The 22694-nt window shown below is 38.6% G+C and overlaps 2 protein-coding genes across 4 annotated transcripts in view; one reads left to right on the top strand and one right to left on the bottom strand.

Moving 5' to 3' along the window:
* Positions 1-11232, top strand: part of LOC136441466 (neuronal calcium sensor 1-like) — a 35726-nt gene extending 24494 nt beyond the window's left edge. The window contains exons 3-9 of one of the 2 annotated variants that reach the window (XM_066437755.1): positions 3572-3620; positions 3794-3883; positions 4171-4249; positions 7158-7246; positions 7770-7796; positions 8541-8618; positions 9006-11232. In XM_066437755.1, coding sequence (XP_066293852.1) covers positions 3572-3620; positions 3794-3883; positions 4171-4249; positions 7158-7246; positions 7770-7796; positions 8541-8618; positions 9006-9104 — 511 coding nt within the window. In that variant the 3' untranslated portion in view covers positions 9105-11232. The remainder of the gene's footprint in view (positions 1-3571; positions 3621-3793; positions 3884-4170; positions 4250-7157; positions 7247-7769; positions 7797-8540; positions 8619-9005) is intronic. The other variant, XM_066437756.1, reaches the window with a different exon arrangement.
* Positions 11233-11572: 340 nt separating this feature from the next.
* On the bottom strand, positions 11573-22689 carry LOC136441463 (protein GPR107-like). 2 transcript variants are annotated; one of them, XM_066437750.1, is made up of 15 exons: positions 22544-22689; positions 21607-21729; positions 21083-21133; positions 20687-20790; positions 20081-20259; positions 19561-19937; positions 19110-19274; positions 18684-18769; positions 18004-18079; positions 17579-17652; positions 16490-16616; positions 15672-15896; positions 15399-15446; positions 14916-15073; positions 11573-14017 (listed from the first exon to the last, which is right to left on the bottom strand). In XM_066437750.1, exons 1-15 carry the CDS (start codon positions 22643-22645, stop codon positions 13900-13902), a joined length of 2013 nt encoding a protein of 670 aa, XP_066293847.1. In that variant the 5' UTR covers positions 22646-22689; the 3' UTR covers positions 11573-13899. The 2 variants fall into 2 exon arrangements, with proteins under 2 accessions (XP_066293847.1, XP_066293848.1); XM_066437751.1 differs by lacking the exon at positions 16490-16616 and adding an exon at positions 16668-16785 and having other exon boundaries at positions 22544-22688.
* Positions 22690-22694: the final 5 nt, after the last annotated feature.

Genomic DNA, 22694 nt, shown 5'->3' with positions numbered 1-22694 from the left:
AACGTGGAACACTTTTGGCCAGTTTTTGGTCTGAAAATAGGCCCCAAAGTCCCCAAATTGAAGCATTTTGAAGTGATTTACACCAAAAATGGGTACCCTTGTACCGAATGCATGTAATAGCAGGGCACAGGAGCCTGAAATGTAATTTTTGCCTAAAAATGCCCCAACAAAACTCCAACAAAATGTTTTAAGGGCTGTTTCAAAAAAATTTTAAAAAGCCAAAAATTTCAGGTTGGAAGATTTGGAAGATTTGGAATTTCCGGATTATCCGGAATATCCGGAATATCCGGATTATCCGGAATATCCGGAATATCCGGATTATCCGGATTATCCGGAATATCCGGAATATCCGGAATATCCGGAATATCCGGAATATCCGGATTATCCGGAATATCCGGATTATCCGGATTATCCGGAATATCCGGAATATCCGGATTATCCGGAATATCCGGATTATCCGGAATATCCGGAATATCCGGATTATCCGGAATATCCGGATTATCCGGAATATCCGGATTATCCGGAATATCCGGATTATCCGGAATATCCGGAATATCCGGAATATCCGGAATATCCGGATTATCCGGAATATCCGGATTATCCGGAATATCCGGAATATCCGGAATATCCGGATTATCCGGATTATCCGGAATATCCGGATTATCCGGAATATCCGGATTATCCAAAATATCCGGATTATCCGGAATATCCGGAATATCCGGATTATCCGGATTATCCGGAATATCCGGATTATCCGGATTATCCGGATTATCCGGAATATCCGGATTATCCAAAATATCCGGATTATCCGGAATATCCGGAATATCCGGATAATCCGGATATTCCGGAATATCCGGAATATCCGGAATATCCGGATTATCCGGATTATCCGGAATATCCGGTTTATTGTGCAGTATAAGATTTGGAAGATTTGGAAGATTTGGAATATCCAAATGGAAGATTTGGAAGATTTGGAATATCCGGAATTTCCGGAATATCCGGAATATCCGGATTATCCGGATTATCCGGAATATCCGGAATATCCGGATTATCCGGAATATCCGGAATATCCGGAATATCCGGAATTTCCGGAATATCCGGAATATCCGGATTATCCGGAATATCCGGATTATCCGGATTATCCGGAATATCCGGAATATCCGGAATATCCGGATTATCCGGATTATCCGGAATATCCGGAATATCCGGATTATCCGGAATATCCGGAATATCCGGATTATCCGGAATATCCGGAATATCCGGAATATCCGGAATATCCGGATTATCCGGAATATCCGGAATATCCGGATTATCCGGTTTATTGTGCAGTATAAGATTTGGAAGATTTGGAAGATTTGGAAGATTTGGAAGATTTGGAAGAAGAAGAAGAAGGTCTTGTCCAGGGTGCTGAATTGACTTTTCAGAAGAAGAACTAGAGTTCCACGACCTTGATGATTTTAACCTTTATGACTGACGTATTAGGAGTGTTTCTCATCAATCAGAAATCATACCAGTTGATTGTCTTAAAATATAACATGTCCAAAGTATGAGCTTAACAAATTTATCATCAATTAGGCAAAGGAGGCCATTATTAGCATAATTTGATTCAACGATGTTAACATTCACATAACGTCCCGATGCCACAAAAAAGGATTAGATGTATGAAATTGCCGTCATTTGCCAGTGTGGAATAATAGAAGTTACTCATTAAGTATGCAAATAAGGTCCACATTTGCATATTTTCTATCTATCAACAGTCCTCTCCTCCTCAGTTACAATTTGAATTGTCATATCATGGAACAAAGCGGATTTTTAAAGTTGAATCTGATTTGCATAATTATCGTTCAATCATACTTAGCATCACACAAGCTATCCACGTACCAAAAATCATGACCATCCATCAAGGCCATCGTGTTATAGTATTTTCTCATTAATTATGCAAATGAGGTCTTCATTTGCATAGTTCATATCAATTAATATTTCTCTCTTCCTCAGTTACATATGTCACATGTTTCAGAGTCCTTGGCGGATGTATAAACTTTCCTCATTGATTATGCAAATTAGATACTGATCAGCATAAGAAGTGTCTAATCATGTACATCATCACTCAAGCTATCTACCTACCAAAACTCATTACCTTCTTGAGTTATTCCCTTTCAAAGTCACACGCAAAACCTGCTCCTGCAGTTCCAAAAAAGCCGCTAGGGGGCCCAAACCCACACCACTTACTCTCTGTCCAAAGATCTGTCTACCACTCAAAAATAAGTTCCATAGCATGTCCAGAACACGAGATATCAAACCAGGAAGTTCCGCTGCAGTACCGTAAGAAGCCACTAGGGGGCCCAAAATCTATTCGTTTTTAGGTCTCATCAAAACCTGCCAATATACCAAATACCAAGACAATCCATCAAGGCATTCTCGAGTTATCCTGTGCCACTACAAACAAACAAACGCTACCCTCTGCATAACCTTCTCGGCGAAGGTAAAAATGAACATTAGCTGGATAGTTGAATTACAGCCAGAATTTCCAGTCCAGTCACTCTTGTGTCGAGTACTTCCATCTACAGGTTATGAAGTGCTGTTGGAAATGAATCTCCCTCAAAACCATTATCACTAAGTGTGTATCTCGAAAATTACCTTTTGAAGAGATGGACTGCTTCAAGAATGACTGTCATACATAAATTCTAACTGAAAGCCACATACATGTACATCTATAGCATTGATTTTCTTGTTGGCTCTATGTGTCAAAGAAGAAAGTTAAACTTGACAAAGTACATAATGTCTTAAATGGTAACTGCTGCAGTCTATTAGGTAATGCGTCGAGTGATATTTCAGAGAATTATGTACAGGTGCAGCTAGTTTTAGTCATATTATCAAAAATATGTGCTTGAAATAACAGCCATATAGGAAACACAACATTTCCTTTCACTTGAGCCAAGTAATATAATAATTCATGTAGATTGAAAGAGAACACTAAGATCAATCTTGCAAATTTCCTGGGCTTACCAGTAGAAATGTAAAGCATGCTTGACGACTTTCCCCATTTACAAATGGTTCAATTATGGTAACTGTTATCAAATGAAGTTACTGTATTACTAACTCATTTCTTGCAGCTCAGCAGTGGTATCTTGTTCCTTGATCATGATGAATGTACATTGCACACCCAATCATAGTCCAGGAGACATGGTGTGATACCTTGCACATTACGTATTGTGATAAATTTGCTAGTTCAGCACCATGGACAGGACCTAATATTGTCTCGGACCAGATTTCTTGCCTTGTGCTTGGCTTTGCTGGACTTCTGATGAACTAGCTTGCTTGCAAACACATGTTACTAAGCATTTTGTTACTTAAAAAAAAGTAAATCAATATGCATTTTCGTTATTGATTGTATACAATGTATTTTTGTTAACAGATTGAGCATCATTGTATTTGAAGAAATTAACCTTCAGATGTCTGAAGATACTCATTGAAAATACATGTTGACAGATTCCTAAACAATATCCTAATGACATTTGTTGTTGACTTGACTTGAAAGTAAGCTTACAAGATGTTTTTCCTTTCTTTCTAGGCACAAAGGTTTCCTGAAAGACTGTCCAAATGGGACATTAAATGAAGAGGTCAGTAACTGTTCTTATCCCAAGTAGTGATAAATCGTTTGACTGATTTTTGCACAAGATGTTGTCAGATTGTGGTTATTACTGCTTTATATAGCCATGGCCATTTAGTCACATACATTCAGTTGATTGTTTACTCATTTACTAATTGAAAATTCATCTCTTTTCCATCACAGGAGTTCCAGAAAATCTATAAACAGTTCTTCCCATTTGGGGACCCTTCAAAATTTGCATCATTTGTCTTCAAAGTTTTTGATGAAAACAAGGTACTGCATGTTTCCCACTGTTCTTGATTAGTGATATACTTTTGAATTTTCTAAGGCCAGTGAGAGAATATTGCATGTTTTCTCCTTGATATTTTGTCAAAGCATTATTTCATCTTTAAACAAAAACAAAACAGGTTAAAAAGTTAATCGAGTTGTTGTATGTGATTTGATCATAGACCATTGACAGAAAGCTGAACAAGAATAAAAGAACCATCGACAAAAACACAGACCATGAATCAGTCAGTACAGAAGTTTGTGACTGATGAAACAATGTCTTTTATCTACAGGATGGCACAATAGAGTTCCGAGAATTCATCTATGCCTTGTCAGTAACATCCAGGGGGAGCCTGGAGGAAAAACTAGAATGTGAGTACGGTCACTTTTATCTGTTTCAGACATTAGTGTGGCCACATGGTACTCTCAACACATTCGTTCAGACCCTAGTGGCATATATGGCAGCAAGTTTCCTTGCCATTTCAGTAGCACTCCTGGATATATTTTACAGGGAGGGGTTGCAAGCCCTGCACCTTTCCAAAGATGAGACCCCCATTTTACGTCCCTTCCGACAGACAGCTGCAGCCCCAACCAAAATGTCCTGTCACAGGATTGAACCATGACCTCCCAGTTAAAAACTGATTGGAACCAGGTGCTCAACTGTGAGGCTGTTACCAGTTCAGCTATATAGGGAGTCATCGTTAACTCTCGACAAATTAAACCACATAAATCTGCTGGTATTGAAGGGACCCCCAATGGCCCAGTTGGAACTTCCTGGTCCATACACCTACAATAAATGTCAACCTTCAGTATCCATAGTGGCATTGATATGTCAACTGTGCCCTTCAACATGCACTTTGAATGATAATGTCAGAGAGAAATATCTACTAGCAAACTGTCAAAAACAAAAGCTACCAAGAGACTGATGACTGATGATGAATACTTAAAAACCCTTTGAGAAAAGGAAAACCTTGAAGTTCCAATTCAAATCTCGCTGCTTCATCATAATACACGGCGATGTTTCAATGTCAGATTTCTAATTCACACCTCAGTATGTGACCGTCATACAAAAATGTCATTTATTACTATCACCATCATTTTTGAATTGCAATCTGTTCTAGCTTTCCATCTGAAAAATCCTTAGCATATCAAATACAATAAACTAGCTGATATCAGACAGTTTTATGGAATCTAATACATAATCATCATCTCAATATTAGAAAATTTTCTGATTTGTGAGCTTGAGATCAAAAACATATCACAAACATGTATGACATAGCTTCTGGGAAATCAGTCTGCCAAGAACCTTCTAGAAATCCCTTCAGAGCGTGATGTGGTGTCGGAGTTAACGTGACTGGGAAATAAATCAGCAGAATGTGTCAGACTGGGTACATGTGCATGTGACAAGGGCGCTGTTGTTAGCCATAATGACTCCACTTGTACGCATGTCACATATCACGCTTCCTCAGAGTGTATAGGTGGTTGGAAATGATTGGCCGGGCTCCAGTTCTTGAAGGTTATGAAGTTTCAAGAGTTGTTTAATGAGCAATTTCGATCGTAAAGTGTCTAGATATGCACTAGAGAGTGTAAATTTACTTTTGCTGTAAATTTTGCCTTTTAATGGTAACGTTATTACATGCAGTATGTCTCTACTCAATGGACCCATAGTCCCATACCTTCATTGGAAAAATGTTAAATTTATACCCAACTAAACCTACCAAAACAGCAAGTTTCAAGAGTTAATTGTTAAATGAGCAATTTCGATCATAATGTGTCTAGATACACATGTATGCACTAGAGTGTGTAAATTTACTTTTACTGTAAATTTTGCCTTTTAATGGTAACGTTATAACATGCAGACTATGTCTCAACTCAATGGACCAATACCTTCATTGGAAAAATGTTAAAATTATATCCAACTAAACCTACCACAACAGCAAAATGCACTACCATATAAGGCCAGGGCAAGCATACACCAAGGTTACAGTTAGTGACGGTGTGAAGCTTAAGGTCTTACTTCTCACGAGTGTGTTCTTTAACTTAGAATCTAAGTGGTAGCTTACTTGTCTTAACCTATAGCAACCTTTGATATAGTGCATTAACAGTAATGTACTACAACAGCTGAGAAATATTAGATCCCAGGCACTTAGAGACACACCTGTGCCCTGTAAGCTACCCTAAGGCATGATGACATTCATTGGCAAATATACCCTCTCTTCAAGTCAGGATGGGGTTTAAAAATAACCCTGTATGTCCGGGGGCACTTCCTTACAGTTGAGTCAGCTATTGTACAGAAGCTTCCAGCCATAATTCCTCATATACGGTTTCCCCTGCGTGTTTGCATGGTGATATCCTATGAGGCAAACCACACGTAAGCATGTTTGGCGATCATTGCAGTCTATGATTAAGGTTGCCCAAGGAACTGTAAAGGATTACCTTGTGCTATCCTACCCACATTTTCAATTAAGGCCTGCTATACAAATGTATGTATGGGTGTAGGAAAAATGAAATAGCTAGATGCATGAAGAACCACTAGGAGAAAGTCTATTGGGTTTTTAAGGCCATACATGTAGATGACTATTTTCTATTACAGAATAATTGTATTTTCTTACTAAAATATCAAAAGTGAATATACGGCAAGTGACCTGGCAGATAAAAGGGCCATGTTAAATTAGGCTAGCAAATTTCATCTCAAGAATATGATATTGAGAATATTTTTTTTTCTTTATTCAATAGTTAGAAAGTTCTTAGTGTTATTCTTTATCATTGTAACATTGTCAGGTCAAACCTGTGGCCATCACATGATCTCCATGTCTCATGCCCATTCAGTAGCACCACCTAGTGGTTCATTTTGGTACTGCAGTATTATTGCATTAAGTACCTGTCCTTGGTGCTGAAAGTACAACAAATGATAAAATTCTGCTATTTATGTCCATGCCACAAATTTGTTTGGTAAAATCAGGAGTCAGTGGGAAGACAGCTAAGGTGGCAATATGGTATGATTATTTTCTCGCACAAAGGATTTGAAAACAAGGTTCTAGCTGTCATTCTTACCATTGTGATTGTGAAAAAAGATTTCTGTGAGCAAAAGCAGTAGTTGTGCCCATGTCCAGCATTGCTATTTTTCGACAAGTGCTGACAAGTGGTCAAGCAGCATCAAGACAAGATCTAGGTACAAATGGTTATTGACCTGAGAATAGAAAATTTCAAATGCTTCATTAAAAAAAGAGCCTTTTTTGAGAGAAAAAAAGATCAAACTTTGACTTTTTGATTTCTCCAGGGGCGTTCCGGTTGTATGACCTTGACCAGGACGGGTACATCACGAGGGACGAGATGATCAGTATAGTCACAGCCATATACGAGATGGTGGTAAGTACACTGGCTTACAATCTACTCATTTCTGAAAAAAAGAATTCTAGAAAAGATCCTAATATAAGAAATTTAGGGGAGAGCAATTCAGGAGCATGGCAGTTAACTTCTTAACCATCAACCTGCTGACTTTTCAGTGCACAGGTATCAGACTGGAGCTGTGGATTCAAGCACAGCATGCTTGAGGTTAAACTTGAGGCTGAATTCTGTTAACCTTCTCCCTGCTGCCTACCCCATAGCCAATAGAGAATTGGTAGCCAAATGGCAACTTCAGTGTGCTAAAGGTTTTAAGTCATACGTTGTGTTCTGTTAAAAAGTTAAAGTATCCAAGACATCTTGGTAAGACGCATAGAAGTGGCGCTCATCTCCATTTCTGTAGCCCTTGGGCCACACATTTGTGCAAGTCACTACAGCAGGGGGCTGGTCCGCTGGTAGTGATGTGTGTTGTGTAATGTAGTAGTGCATATCTAAAGTGTGTTTTGTGGATATTATTAATCCTTGTCCTCTTAACACGGCTTAAAAGGGACCCCAACATTTGGAAACCTGTATGGTATGTTGTGTTCCCATCTCCCTCCACTTCTGCACATGCCTGCAGAGATCTGCATGTTGCAGCGAGGACCTCTAGTGGATGCTCTCAGCCCTACATGCACTTAGTCTGACTTTTCCCTTCATTAGTCAGAGCTTTAAAGGGAGACAAAGATAATGCATTTAGATCAATAGATATCCTCTATGTAGAACAATCTGCATCCAGTTGGCATCCTTGATAATGGCATGCAATGATTAGGCAGGAAAAATCTTCCTTTTTAGGTCCATACTTTTTTGATTCTGCATACATGTAGTATTACTGACATATCCTTTGGTTTGAACTGAGGTAATGTCATTCTGTTCTTCAATCTTGTGGCATGTTGATCCTTTGAATGTGCAATAATACAAGGCTCTATGTGCAATAGCAATCTCGTTTCCTGGGGATAGGGTGGTGGAAAAGAAGTCAACTTGTAAAGTGTTAAAAGACAAGCTTTCCAAGTTGACCCTACAACATTCATAACAGATTCATCTTTCAGTGTTTTTCCTAAGTGCCATTCGAGCCATACGAGAGCAATGAAATGTTGAAATTGATTAAAAAACTGAGATAAGATACTGCTATCTAGGAGCATCACTTCAAAAAAGAAATTCTAGGAAAAAGCTATTGAAAATGTAGAGATAGGTGACAGATTTCTTTTTCCAACCACGTCTATCTACTGTCTTTGTTCTTCAGACTTGTACCTATAAGTAAGTGTTGTTTTCCTTGTTACAGGGAAACATGGTGAAACTTCCAGAAGAGGAGAACACGCCAGAGAAGAGGGTAGATAGAATCTTTGCCCTAATGGACAAGGTAAGTTGGCATTGACTGCATAAAAAAAAACTATTTTCATTCATCTGATTGGCTATCCAACATCAATCAGAGAAACCTGTTTTCTTACATCTGATTGGATATCAAGAAATTGATCACAGTCATACATGTAGCTCTGTCTAAATCTGATAGGCTTTAAACCACAGACCATTCAGAGAACCTCTTCAACATGTAGCTGTGTTCTAATCTCCAAGCAAATCTACACGGTGCCAAAAATCGTATATGCTAGCCAGAGAAGCTCCAGTCAGCCAGAGAAGCCGTACGGTGCGGACTGGAGCTTCTCTGGCTAGCATATATGACTTTTGGCACCGTGTAGATTTGCTTGGAGATTAGCTGTGTTCATTGAATACAAATTTTCTTTTTTTATAGAATGGAGACGGAAGGTTGTCAATGGAAGAATTTCAAGAAGGCTCCAAATCTGACCCCTCTATTGTCCAAGCCCTGTCGTTGTACGATGGCCTGGTATAGGAGCCTCATCATGTACAGGGAGGTGCAGGGTCTCTATGCAGTGTACAGACAGTCTTGCCGACAGTAACATGTTGTGTCACAGCCACTAAATGATCACTGGTGATGGAGCAATGAACAGGGTACGTTGTACATAAACACATCCAACTGGGAATGGCCTAAAGCTAACTTGGATGGTATCAATTTGAAAGCTGAAGTGCATTTTGATGGGATATTTGAAAATCATATAACGTTGATAAGTTTTGTTGACTTAACGGTTTAGAAACTTAAAGATGGGTTTATCACATTTGATGATGTAGTCTTGAAGATACATGTATCAAGTACATGTAATGGTAAATTTACCCTCTGAACTATTGATCTTACAGTTGCCTGTTGAGATTCTTTCAAGGATTTATTAACAGCCTTGAGTAAAATGAGACACATTTATTTGTTGAGATCTTCATCTTCATTTTGAGTACCCTCTAACAACCCCTGAAGGGGTATCATTTTGACATAAAAGTTTCATCAGTCTGAGAACAGACTTTTCAAATGAAATTGTATCAGAAAAGGATATCAACATGTGTTGAGCAAGGAGTGACAATATTGATGTTTCTGGATGAGGGACTTGGGTTGTTACAGTCTAAGTGAGTTCAAAATGGCAGGTTTATAAAAGTGCAGCTTCTAAAGTATTTTGTCAGAGAAAGGTATGACTAGTATTTTTATTGGTACTTCCATGTGAGACTGACTTGTTGATGCAGGAAATGTAACAATTACTGCTTGACTGTGATTGGTGGTTGAGCTGATTATTCGAATGTCATGTGACCTTATAGTGTCAGCTGATTGGTCAACATTTTGTTTTATTCAGTTAAGACATAGACATGGTAGCCAGATATCATCAACATGGATAATACAAAACATATAGCACAGATACACATAGTTAGTGATAATATATCACAGATAGATCAGTAGATTGTATAACATTTAGTGATTTAGTAGTTTTTGTGGAAGCGTTTTGGTGTCAGTGGTGACAGATTGCAATTTTTATACAGAGATATATCTGTCATAGTATGGAAGATACATGTATTTATCAAGATAGTCTGTGTTCTATGTGTGCAATATGAATCATGTGACATGTTTTTGAATGTATATGCTGCATGCTGAAAGAGCTTCTGTAGCCAATGCCCATGTCATTATTGTCTGTATTTTTTTATATACAGTACATATTACTATGAGTGGTTGCAAATATTTGACAATAAAAGATTTTCTCCATTGTTTTATGTGCTCTAAATTGGGCATATTTGACAACTGTACAATTGTTAATTATCCATCAACATCATTATTACATGGTTACGAGCTGTTTAACAACTGATTTTCGTCTTATCATCGGAATGTTTTGCAGAGAAATACTCACTAGAAATAATTCACTCTAAATCTATCCCAGCCCAGCCAAGTCAAACGCATTTTCCAAAACGTATTACCTCATTTGTTCCGCAGTGCCAACTTCTTCCCTAAACTACCAACGGACGGCATGTTTTTCATTGTGCATCAATGCTGTGCCTTGATTTGATGCATGATTTTTTAAACCAACAAAAGTTTCATTTATCAACTAGACTTTGTTGTCGGATTAGGCAAAGGTTTGTACTGTGTGTATAGATCATTGTACAGTTCCATATTTTTCAGTTTTGCCAATAGTAAAACATGTAGACTAAGTCACATTGCAAGCATCCGATATCTTAATCAATCTTCAAATTCTAAAGCAAAGTTAAGAAAGGCAAGGGCATTATCCTTTTACTTACAGGACTGGGATTTATCATATATTTTGTCCTGGACATGTCATTATGCAAGAAAGGATTTCTCAAACTTCTGTGAAGCAGTGTTTGAATTATACAGTCATGTAGTTGATGAATTTCGATATGATGCTAAGCTGTCCGTACAGATCAATATACCTGCCTTAGACAGTCATGAAGTTAGGAATTCTAGGATATACTGTACATAATGCTGCTGTAGTGTCTGGTGTGTTGTGTCATGTGAATGTTATTGCAACATGCAGTTGTTGAATTGTTAGTCTTTCTGGACATCTGGAACAGAAAATGTGTGACAAAACTTGTCTTGATGGTACATGTATGTGCTTAATAAATGCAGTATAACTGAATACAGGTTTCTTTTCTTGATATTTTTGTTTGATGTCTAAGTACAATAGCTTACATGTAATTAAGCAACCAATGCATAACAAGTGACAAAGCCACAAGCTTGCATATCAGAGGAATATGCAATTATTCATACCGTAGCTTCAATAAAATTCTGTCATGGGATGGAAGACTTAAAGTAGCTTCTCGAAATTACCATGTTGGATATCAAGCAACGCCCACACCTCAGCTTGAAATTTTGCCAACTTCTGGATAGCCTCACTCTTTTTTGTCCGGCTATCCTATACATCAATTTCACTGTATAATGCAATCGAAAGAAAAGCAATAAAAGAATGCCTGACTCAGTTATTTCTGTGACTTCCAGTTTTATTCACCCTCTATCTCTTCCAACAATGGTTAAGTACATGTACAATGTACAACTATTTACATCAAGTACACAGCAGAAGTGTTGTGGCACTACAAAACAAAATATTTCAGCGTTGCAAGCAGTATTGTAAGACAGCATGTCCTGAAGTATAAACTCAGCTTGCAATGTCTAAATTCATATCCGTTCTGTTATTTAAAAATTGAAAAGCCTTGTAATCATAATGATGGTGATGCTACAGACATTTGAACCAAAAGAATTAAATGAAAGACTAAATTCTAAGGTCATGGCCAAATAATAATCACAAGTGCAAGACAACTCAAAACATTTCACTAGACAGAGACATAAATAAGATGTTCAGAAACAAATACTAGTATACTTTTCGTATCTTATTGCTTTAGAAGAAAACTAAAGAAACATACAATAATTTCTGATGTAAAATACTGAAGATCTTTCTTGGCCACCGCTAATAGTAATACACAAACCCTTTAAACTTCCACAAAATCCTTCCTTGTATTTGAACATTTATCTAATATGGTACATGTTCTCATAATTGTTCAGGAGTTTACAGTACTTTTGTGCAATGTCTATCAGCTTTGGGTTGACTATGAGATACATTTTTACTTCACTTTCAGTCACTATTACCTCAACTCAGATAACTCTTTGTCAGACCAAGAACCAAGTCAATACAGAGTTCCCTGAGCTACAATGTATGTACTTTAACATGAGTATATGGTACAATCGGGTACATGTACATCTTCATACATTCCAAGTAAGCCGAAACAGCACAAACTCTTAGGGATGGCACAGCTCAAAGAATGATCTTAAAATCTTGAAGGCTGCGCATATTCAGAACAGAAATCTCACGAATGACAAAAAGTTATACTTTGGATGAAGTACAATCAATCACGTGTTTACCCTTGATAAATGAAATATCTGAATCAAACAAGGTAGGTCCTATAGGTACCCAAACTGCTGGTAACTTAACTTTTTCAGAGAAAATTTATCCATCTCTTGCCAAAACAATCAGTTAATAGTCTTGACACGGTGTGCATGTAATCGGTATAGGGCCTAGAGGTAGCAAACTTTGTACGAGCCAGAACCAGGGATATCTGTGAGGTCAAACGATGTGCTGAATGAACACCAGAGACGTACATGTCTCCTGTCTACCATCTACACATGTATAGATATCAGCAAGATAAGCAGAGGCTTAAAACAAAGTATGAACGACGGCACTTATAAAACATACAGCTCTCACAGTATATAATCATGTTGATGATTGGGAAAGCAACAAAGAATACACAGATTTCCACAGTTCATTCCTCAATCAAAATACAAATACATTGCATTGCTGAACAGAGGTATGCTTCAGCCACAAATGTTCATTCAGCACTAGCCTATCTTGTCCTGTCCTGCCCTGACCGTAGCTTTTGTGTGTGACACTTCTGGATTTGGCATGTGTATGATCTGTAATGTACACTCCACTGATTTGCCATTTAGAGACAAATACACATTTTTACATACATCTATATACTGTTTCAAGTTGCTCTGAGTAGATGTTTATCACTATATTAATCCATTTTTTCTTATATACATTTAAATACATAGCAGTCATATCATTTACAATTACGCTCATTATACATTATTGTACATTTTCAGCAATGTGTCGAGGAGGGGGGTCTGATATACATAAAATTGTAAATTGTCGCGTGTTTTCGTAAGGTTGTAAAGAGTGCAATCAAATATTCCTACAGTACTGGTGAAACAGAATCTGATATATTCTGAACTTATCATTTCAGAAGAAAAAACATCACTTTCTTTACCACTGAGTCCACAGAATAATACTGAGAAGATCTGCGGTCTATACAACCAGAAAACAAGTGTGTCTCTGGTCATAAGCAACACTAGAGTCAGTGAACTAATTAATTTGTTACACAATTTGTGTCATCTCATCTCTCTATGATTTAAATGTGTACCCATATGCATGTCCGTCTTTACCAGTAGTACTGAAATATTTACAGCTCAGAGGGCCTAAAACTAAGTCATGAAGTTTTCAGGGTCAACAACAATAAAAGAAACAGTGTAGAGGTTATGGAGAAGAGTGATAAATGATGTTGTTGCTACTAGCAACTCATAATAGATATGCTTCTTCTTTAAATATATACCAAATAAATTGCACTGGCATATACAGTGTGTCAAGTTTAATTTCTCTTCAAACTTAATTTTCATCCTTCCCATTGTGCAATCTCCTGGCAAGAAGTCTTTGTTCCATTTTTTCCTTTCTCTGTCCAATGACACAGCTGTTTGCTTAGGCGTCGTGGCTGTTGTCTCGAGGCTTGGGATTGGCCAGACTATCCTGGGTGCTGGCAACCTTGCCCCCCTGGTTGACCCTGACCACCCCCTCGTTCCAGCCTGCTTCTGTCACACTGTGAGAACAACAGCAAACACAACAGTCTACTGTTAGACCTAACCTTCCACATCTACTGTAGAGCTAGCCTGTCACTGTGAGAACAGCAGCAAGAACAACAGGTTCGTTTGTTGCATTTTACAACAGTCTACTGTTGGATCTAACCTTGTACATCTACTGAAGAGCTAGCCTGTCACTGCATGAACAACAGCAAACACAACAGGTTTGTTTGGTCCACTTTACAACAGTCTACTGTTGGACCTTACCTTGTACATCTGCTGGAGCTAGCCTGTCAGTTTGGAACTGAGATAATGAGGTTTCCTTACCATCACACACCAACACAAATCTTTTATCTTATTTTAACTTATAATAATGGGGAGCCTCGTATTAAGGTGAAACTCTTCATAGAAACACATAGCTGAGACTAGTGAGAGATTAACATCCTCTCTGAGTCTGCAACTCCTTACAGCAATGTGTTCAGAACACTGTCAGGTATTAGCTGGGATCCAAACACAAACCTTCTGGTCCACAAGTAGGAACAAAAAATACATATTACAGCACTCTACCATGATTAACTGCCCATGAGAAGCCACACTATTAAGCTTCCAGAAGCTTAGCTGAGACTAAACCTGTGATTTGTGTTTGTACATGTGCACAGCTACAAATCAAGACAACTAACTCAGGTAACATCTACTAAGTATAATTCCACCAGGGTACATGATTCTGCCACACTAAAAAGATCTCCAAACAGATCTCCAACCGAACGTCCCCCAGTATAATGCACTCCTGTACATCTTAACTGTCCATACCTGGGGATGCTACACTAGAGATCTCTCGAACACACTGTTTTATAAAGTGGTGGATTTACATAACCAGGTGGAGGTTATACAAACGTATTATAAGAAGATATTACTCACACTTCTTCCATCTCGATGTCTTCGTCCTCCTGTGACACCTGTAGGTAGGGGTTGTTGGACGCGGGGCGGAACTTGTACCCTGTCATCACGAAGAACACGTACGTGGCCAGCTCCGCGAAAAACTGGCCCAGCCATTCATACTGGAATGGCACTGTGATCTGGAGTGGGGAATGAAGGTAAAATGTGTCAACAGAAAACATTAACTGTAAATTCCTTTATTTTCTAGGACTTAACTTTGTGGTAGAAAAGGAGGTCTTTAAGGTGTTTTAAGTTCTCGGTTGAAACAATTCTAGAGCACATATTCATGATGTCTGGGAAAATAAACCCACGGTGAACATTTCAATATTTACAGTACCCAAGACAGATCCTTCAATTTCCTTCCGTCCCTTCTTGACTTAACTTTCCTCCTTTCTTATTACATATTTCACACTATGTATTCTACAAACTACTATATGTTTAATCATCAGACAGTGCAAAACTCACCTTCAACAGGTAGACTATTATTCTTGTGAAGTAGATATAGCAAACAATCTGTGGGAGAGAAAAAAAAAAGGGTATTAGGCAATACTGTACTTAGTACAGTGTGTTTAATAAGTTTAATTCGATGAGGAACATTAAACTAAGTGTACTATGGTGTATATATATATATATAAGCAGGGCTCAGAATTTGTGCACCTCAGCTTTCAGATTAGGTGCACTTTTAATGAATTTCAAGCCAAGATAATTTTGCAAGACAAGAAACCGTTTGGGCCTCACCATAACATAGAAATGCCTGAAGAGCTTCAACTTTTGAAGGCTGATGGCAGCTTTCCCGTCAGTCTGGGAGGCCTCCTGTAGATGTCGTATTGACCAGACAACAGGGAAGAGAATGGCCCCGCAGCACAGCAGGTCCACCAGGATAAACACCTCCCGCCACAGCCGGTACTGGGAGTTCCCTTCTTCTGTGGACTCTGTGATGATGTAGGCAACGTTGGCCAGCACCTGAGAGGGAAGGAGCAGCAGTAAGATACCAGGACATTGCACAAAATGTTTCTTTTGGTTACAAGACCTTGAAAACTAATTGGGCAATGACAGCCGCAAGAGATTAGATGATTCCATTTCCTCTTACAAGTGAAATTTAGACACTGAATTAACAACTGGAGATTTTGCTTTCTTGCCGTTCAACCTTCATGCCCATGGCTCTATCATCTACAGTAATTCTTGACATTTTTGCTGTGGTTTTTATGTTGCAGTTTTTGCGGTGACCGCTTCAATGCGAACTCAAACTCACCAGTATTTCTATTACTGTACAGTATGTGACAACAGCGCTATCACAAATTTAAAACCACCACGGCCACTCCATTTTCTCCTTACTCAATGAAATCACCATGAACTTAAAGGCATCTACAGTATTTGTAAATCATCTACATGGAAGTTTATATTGATGTCCTTTATATAAGGATCAGTGGAAAGTCCTTGCTTATACAAATGTATAATCTTGACGCAAGGCTGCTGCTCAAAAGTCATGACAACAAAGTGTCTCATACAGGGCCATGCAAAGCCTGTCTGCGGCTAAGACTGGAGGGGCCACTTACCTGCAGTGGGAGGAACAGCAGGCAGAGGGCGCGAACATTCCGACTGTCCGCCGGGAGGATATGGTTATGGAACGTCAGCCCCGTACCAATCAGCACGATCGAAATGAGCAGGAGGAGGCTTCTCGTCCTACGACAGCGAGAGAGACAAAAAAAAGAGGAGGAAGAAAAGTATTCTCACCTGAAGCGGAATTATAAACATGAAGATTTTCTTGTCCTTGTCGGAAAGGATGTGTTTGACGAAGGCCCAGCCTGTGCCGATCAGAACGATCGTGATGAAGAGGACACATCCCCGCAATCTGCAAAAGTCATTTTGATTGGATGGACTGTGATTGGTCTAAATCTACAGAAGACGATTGGAGGAACACAGAATTTTCTGACAAAAAATCTAATTTTCTGTCATCAACTTGAGCTGATTGAAACAAAGAGTTTTTCTAAGAAAGAACATAGTTTTCTGTTAGTTTGGAAATGTTTCGTTCCTTGTTTAATCAAATGAAACAGAACGGAAAAGACACAGAAGGTTAGAACAATCACATTACTGGGGAGAGACTGAGCACCGACAAAGAGACCTGGACACAAGGACAAGAAGACACAAACTGTAGCTATCTTGTCTACAATTAGAAAAAGATTCTCAAGATATTTAGAAAGAATAGCGATGGTAATTTTCAAGTTAATCAATCAAGTAAACATCAATCAAGAAATCAATCATTTTCTAAACAATGAAAATGATCACTATGATCTTATGAGTTTTGCTTAGGTAACAATTGGAAGACGGGGCCCTGCCGGTCTGTTTTTTTTACTTTCGGGTGTTACCCTTATGTCCCCCCGTGGGGCACTCTGCGGCTACTGGGCTATTTTGGGACATGGCTGGGGCCCTGGAAGTTTTTCACAATCAATAGCCATGAGCTACTCGTGAGAATACTGAGAGGTACCCTTCTTGTGTCCAGCAGTCCACCGGGACAAATTTGTGTCTTCGGGGCCCGGCCAGGACTACACCCCCTACGGGCACAGGTGCAAATGTGACCATAGCATTACACAAGATACTACAACACTGAATGACAACATTTATTTTGCATAAAAGGCAGGACTCACAGGTACACTATGTAGTACAGGACGGCCCAGGCTTCCTCTGGTGATCCCTCAACAGCAATGAAGTGAAAGTTCACCTGTAAAAAGGGATCATTTCATCATAATGCTGTTGTTTCTGATAAAAGTTGTTTTAGTGCCCAACATAGAAATTTAGGAACAAACCATCAAAAATAAAACTAGAGTTATGGACTTAAGTCTGAAAAATGTCAATATAATCCTCAATGTTGAAATGTACCTTAAATTACCAAAACACAGAAATTCAAACACAAATATACTTAAAAGATAATATTATCCACCAACTCTAAATGTGATGAACAGTACAAAACCACATACAGACATTGGAAAAAGATGCAGGGCAAAACTTATCTATACGATTAATATGATAAATGTATTGGTAGAAGCACCCGTCATGAATATTTCATACTTACTGCGTGAAACATGAGTGACATGGCCTTGACCATGACCAGGGCTGCCATCAGGTAATGAATCTTGAACACATCTGCCCTGGGGTAAAAATATATCTGTCAGCACACATTGAAATCTTTGAAATCCTTAATCTTTGAAATCTTTATTAGACATAGAACGTTCGCAGACTCTAGATGATAGAGTCTGAATTAAAGTGGTAGTTACATATGTAAAACATTGAGTACTACTAGTATTTTACACATCAGGCCTACTTCTACTGAAACACCACCAAACATATGTGTTATTCTAGAAAAACTACAGGCTTGTGTAGCAGAATTGCTTTACATCAAGTCTACTGTAAGCATTTCTTAACAATTATTGTGTATCAAACATAACTCAGTGATGTCATAACACAATCATGGCTAAAATGATGTGTAGCCTTTCCTGTTTTACAGTGCTGAAGTCATACACCTGTTTGCTGTTTTACATTTAACAGTATTGATTAGTCTTTAGATGTAGTAAGATACATGTAGCACGTTTTAATATCACTGTAATTATACTGCTTTATCACCATGACCTGTGCTTTGCTTGTGAGAGCAGAAACATACAATAAAGGTCTTTCATTCATTTATTCATTAAAGAAGGAAAATTACACAGAAGCAATACTATGGGAAGAAATGTTTTCAAGTGTTCTAGAACTTACTTCCTCTTCCTGAGTATGTGGATCCACAGGCAGCCAGTCAGGAAGAAGACTGCCATCATGGTCAGGTACACTGGAGGGAGGGGGATCTGGGGCAGTAGAGAGAGTTTGGTAAACTTTCTGAGGCCTCAATAGTAGGCTCTGTCGCCAGCATTATATTTTTATAACTCATACATGTGGTCCACAAATGATTAAGTCCCCCATGGGTACTCTGAGAATGCTACATTTTGTGACGTTTCACCTTACATTTTCAAAATCCCCTAGAACCCTGAATTTTGATTGATTACGTAGTACTTTTATTTTCTGATAGTCATAGAATTGCTTGTGTGGTTCGCATGTCCACAGGTCCTCATTTACATGCTTTAAGAGAGCTAACCTTATATGTTATAACAACACCCCCCCCCCCCCCCAAAAAAAGAAGACACCGACCTCTCCAGCCGACAGGAAGTTGTCGTTGTTCATCTCTACCACGTCCACCTGCATGCTGATGGTGACCTTGGCCTTGCTGTCCTCCCCGGAGTGTTTGTTGTAACAGTTGTGGAACCTCAGGTTGTACAGACCCTCCTCTTCAAGGTCACTGATGGCCACAAAGAACTGAAACCATGGTAACAAAGACATCGTTACTTATACAAATGTACATGTATGTACCTACACATGCCATTCACCCTTTGGTAAGATTTTCTTAAATTTACATAATACAAATATGTCATCTTGGCTTATACATGTACAACTGGTTGTGAGAAGACAGATAGAATTAACGAAGCTGAAAGGGTCTTTTATCTAAGTTTTATCACCTCAATTGAGGATGACTGCTTTACTTAACTTTTATCTAAGTCTCACTTTATCAGAGTATGAGTTCAAATAACAGAATCCTACTTACAGTTAAATTGTACACTACTTCTTTGGACTTCTCTTGTCCCATGGGGAGGTTGAACAGTAAGGGGTGTTCCATCAGTGGTTCAGCATCCTGCTCACTTTCATCCTCCTCCTTTTCCTCTTCTTCTTCTGTCTGTTCAGATTTTTCATCATCCTCACCCTCTTTCTCTTCATCCTTCTCTTCAGCCTTGTCCCCAGTATTTTCTGTGATTTCGTCTTCTTTGTCTTCTTCTTTGGGTAGAACCTCTTCTTCCTTTGTATCATCCTCAGGAGTTTTTTCCTTTCCTTTTTCTTGAGGATCCACATCATCTGGCTGATCCTCCCCTGTTCCTGTCTCTTGTTGAGTATCCTGAGTCTTATCTTTAGCGTCTGTTTCTTCTCCTATTGCAAAATATATGTATCATATTATGATATAATGAAGTTAAAATAAAGTATAATGTATGATAGGATTTGATCACATTCATTTGTTCACAGTTTAGACTAAAAGAAACTTATACACAGTCCTTTCAAAGGTCATTGCTAACCTGTGGGCTGTTTCTTTGTGTCCTCACTCTCTTCTGCCTGTCTTTTTGCTTTCACCATCTTCCTGAGTGACTTGCCACCACTGGGAGGCACTCGGTGTGATTTGTACATGTTGTACTCAGTCTCGTTGTGGTAGATGTCCAGGGCCTTCAGGTTGTCTCCTATTCTTCTGAGGGTGACGCTGGAATAGTGGAGAACATGAGATAAGCATGGGTCCAACAAACTTCAGCATTACTACTGCCATTATTCTATTAAAAGGTTAACTTTAAGCAGTCTGTGCTTGTGTCATTACAAGTGACTGACACTCTTAACCTTGAACAGGGGACAAAAGATAAAAAGGAATGAAAGCTATGTTAATGGCAAAGTGTAAACGTTAGGTTTAACTACTCCACTGAAAAGGTTCAGAGGGATAATCAGAAAAATTCTAAAATGTTTTAATCTTCTTAATTAATTTTCTTAACTTCCTGCATATCAAATTGTCATTGATCCTCCTTGTCATTCAAAATATCTTACAGACATCCCCTTTAAAAAAGTTCAGCTCTGCATAAGAATAGCACTCATCATAACCCATTAATTGTGCTCTTTCTATTGCTTCCAGCCCTACTTACGTGCTGTTGCTGAGGTTGAAGGTGAACAGCACAACAGTCAGGTCATCGTCCTTTCCACCCACCTCCTTCACCTTGTTCAAGATACAGTCTTCTGCTGTGTTCTCCTTTAAATAGACAAAACAACTTCTGTCTTATACATATACTATAGTATGCATGTTTATAAGGCAACAGTATTGGTGATCATATGGGTTATACTTTCAGCTTTGATTTACAATGAAAATTATTTACAAAAGATTTCAACTGCATAAACATATGATACTTAAACAAGTGTTGCATTATGAACCGTAAACAATTCTACTTTGCTACCAATACATAACAAACAGTCTTGTAGAATCAAAAACAAGGTAAATGTGAAAACTAATGTTTGTAAGTACACAATTGTAATTTGATGCATACCAGATAGTTGGATATCCCATCACTGCTTGTCTTGTCCAAACTGAGGCCAAACTGACAGTTAATGAGGAAAAGAAAAAAGTTTATAGTTGCTCTACTCTGAGTTCAACTGAATACACACATTCACCAGTAAAAACACATGTGTTAAGAATGGCCATTACATAGTTGATGGTGGGAATGCCTGTTGTTTAGTTTTAAGCCGTTATTCCGAACAGGACCAGCTGTTTCAACATCGAATGGCCGATCCAGTTCATGGGGCACATTTTCTTCTGAAGATAAAAAGTAAATCGATTTGAAGTAATAAACAAGTGCAGACGTCTTCTGTAATTCTCGTCTTCTACACATGTACAAAGAAATTGGCTGCATAAATATAAAAACTACAGAAACCCTTTAACCTTTACTTTAGCACTCTGTAGTAGCCTTTTGGCACCCAACTTTCTATTGGTTTATTTGTAAGGCAGCAGGGAGAAGGTTAACAAATACATTCTATACATACTAATGGTTGAGAAAATGTTTTTCCTACTTACCATTGAGTCCATGTTAGGTAAGGGCTTTGGTACATGGACCTTGAATCCTGTCACCTGTACGGACAGAGTTCCCCCCTTCAGGAAGCCAAAGGTGCTCAGGTCCACATAGGACCTCTTCTCACTCTAAGGATGTCAGAAATGTGAAATGTCAGAATTTGAACCAATACAGCTTACATGTTCTTTTTTAATCAAACCTTAAATCTTCTCTCCTCAATCCAATTAATTATTATAGGCACATGTAATGTGTATCTAATGAAAACTATTACAGCAATATCATGAATATGTCAAAAATAAGTGTTGATTACAAATACACATGATTAATGCATTTTCCCTAGCAACCCTATGCATTATTTACTCAGCAAACAAAAGTCATAGCACCTGAAAATTTGAGTAAAATGAGTTAGGACTTAGGAGGTTGGTGGATAGTGTTATTTTTAATTTTATCAATTTGAACCTGATCCTGTGTCACATCACACCACTTTCTTGTATATCACAGTGTGGTGATATCTGATAACAGTGTGGTGATATCTGATAACCCTAAAACAACAACATCCAGCCAACACTTATCCGTGACACAAGTAAACAAAATTATGTGTCATCGCGTTCTGATGGAAACAAGATACTAGTACACTGAACATGACAATGAAAAACTTCCTGTCACTCACAAATAGCAGCCAAAAATCGATCCAGGCTTTCCTTTCTGTGCCATTTAGCAAGGATTTTCTGTTACGTGTGAATCTGAGTGAGCCACAACACAGTTGTTACTGATGTTGTTTTTATGAACAAGAATCTAAGATGTGACCATGACATCATCGCCCCCCTCCCCCCGACTGGTGACTTGGACCTGCCAACGTGTCCTCGCGTAAACTTTAGTCCCACAACAAAATCGCTCCGACAGATCCACTATTCGCTCTTTAGAGAAATATAAGGTAAATACCTGAAGGACCAAGTGGTGTTTTCTACCCTCTGAAGTCCACAGAAAAGAAGATATGACCAGCAAAATCCGCAGCACTTTCAAAGAAATTTTTCGCGACGCCATTTTGTAAAAGTGACGTCAAGGGAGTAAAGCATGCTGGTCCAACCCGGAT

This window comes from Branchiostoma lanceolatum, chromosome 9 (genome assembly GCF_035083965.1).
Source record: "Branchiostoma lanceolatum isolate klBraLanc5 chromosome 9, klBraLanc5.hap2, whole genome shotgun sequence".
NCBI classification, from domain to species: Eukaryota; Metazoa; Chordata; class Leptocardii; order Amphioxiformes; family Branchiostomatidae; genus Branchiostoma; species Branchiostoma lanceolatum.
The sequence above is the reverse complement of the archived record's forward strand: the minus strand, read 5'-3'. Positions and strand labels throughout refer to the sequence as shown.

Excerpts from the sequence above, each read along its gene's own strand:
- LOC136441463 (XM_066437750.1), bottom strand. The coding sequence starts at position 22,645 with ATGGCGTCGCGAAAAATTTCTTTGAAAGTGCTGCGGATTTTGCTGGTC. Across the intron at positions 21,134-21,606 it reads TACCTAACATGGACTCAATG|TTTGGCCTCAGTTTGGACAA; the intron begins GTAAGTAGGAAA and ends ATTAACTGTCAG. Across the intron at positions 16,617-17,578 it reads CTGTACTACATAGTGTACCT|GACGAGAAGCCTCCTCCTGC; the intron begins GTGAGTCCTGCC and ends TCGCTGTCGTAG.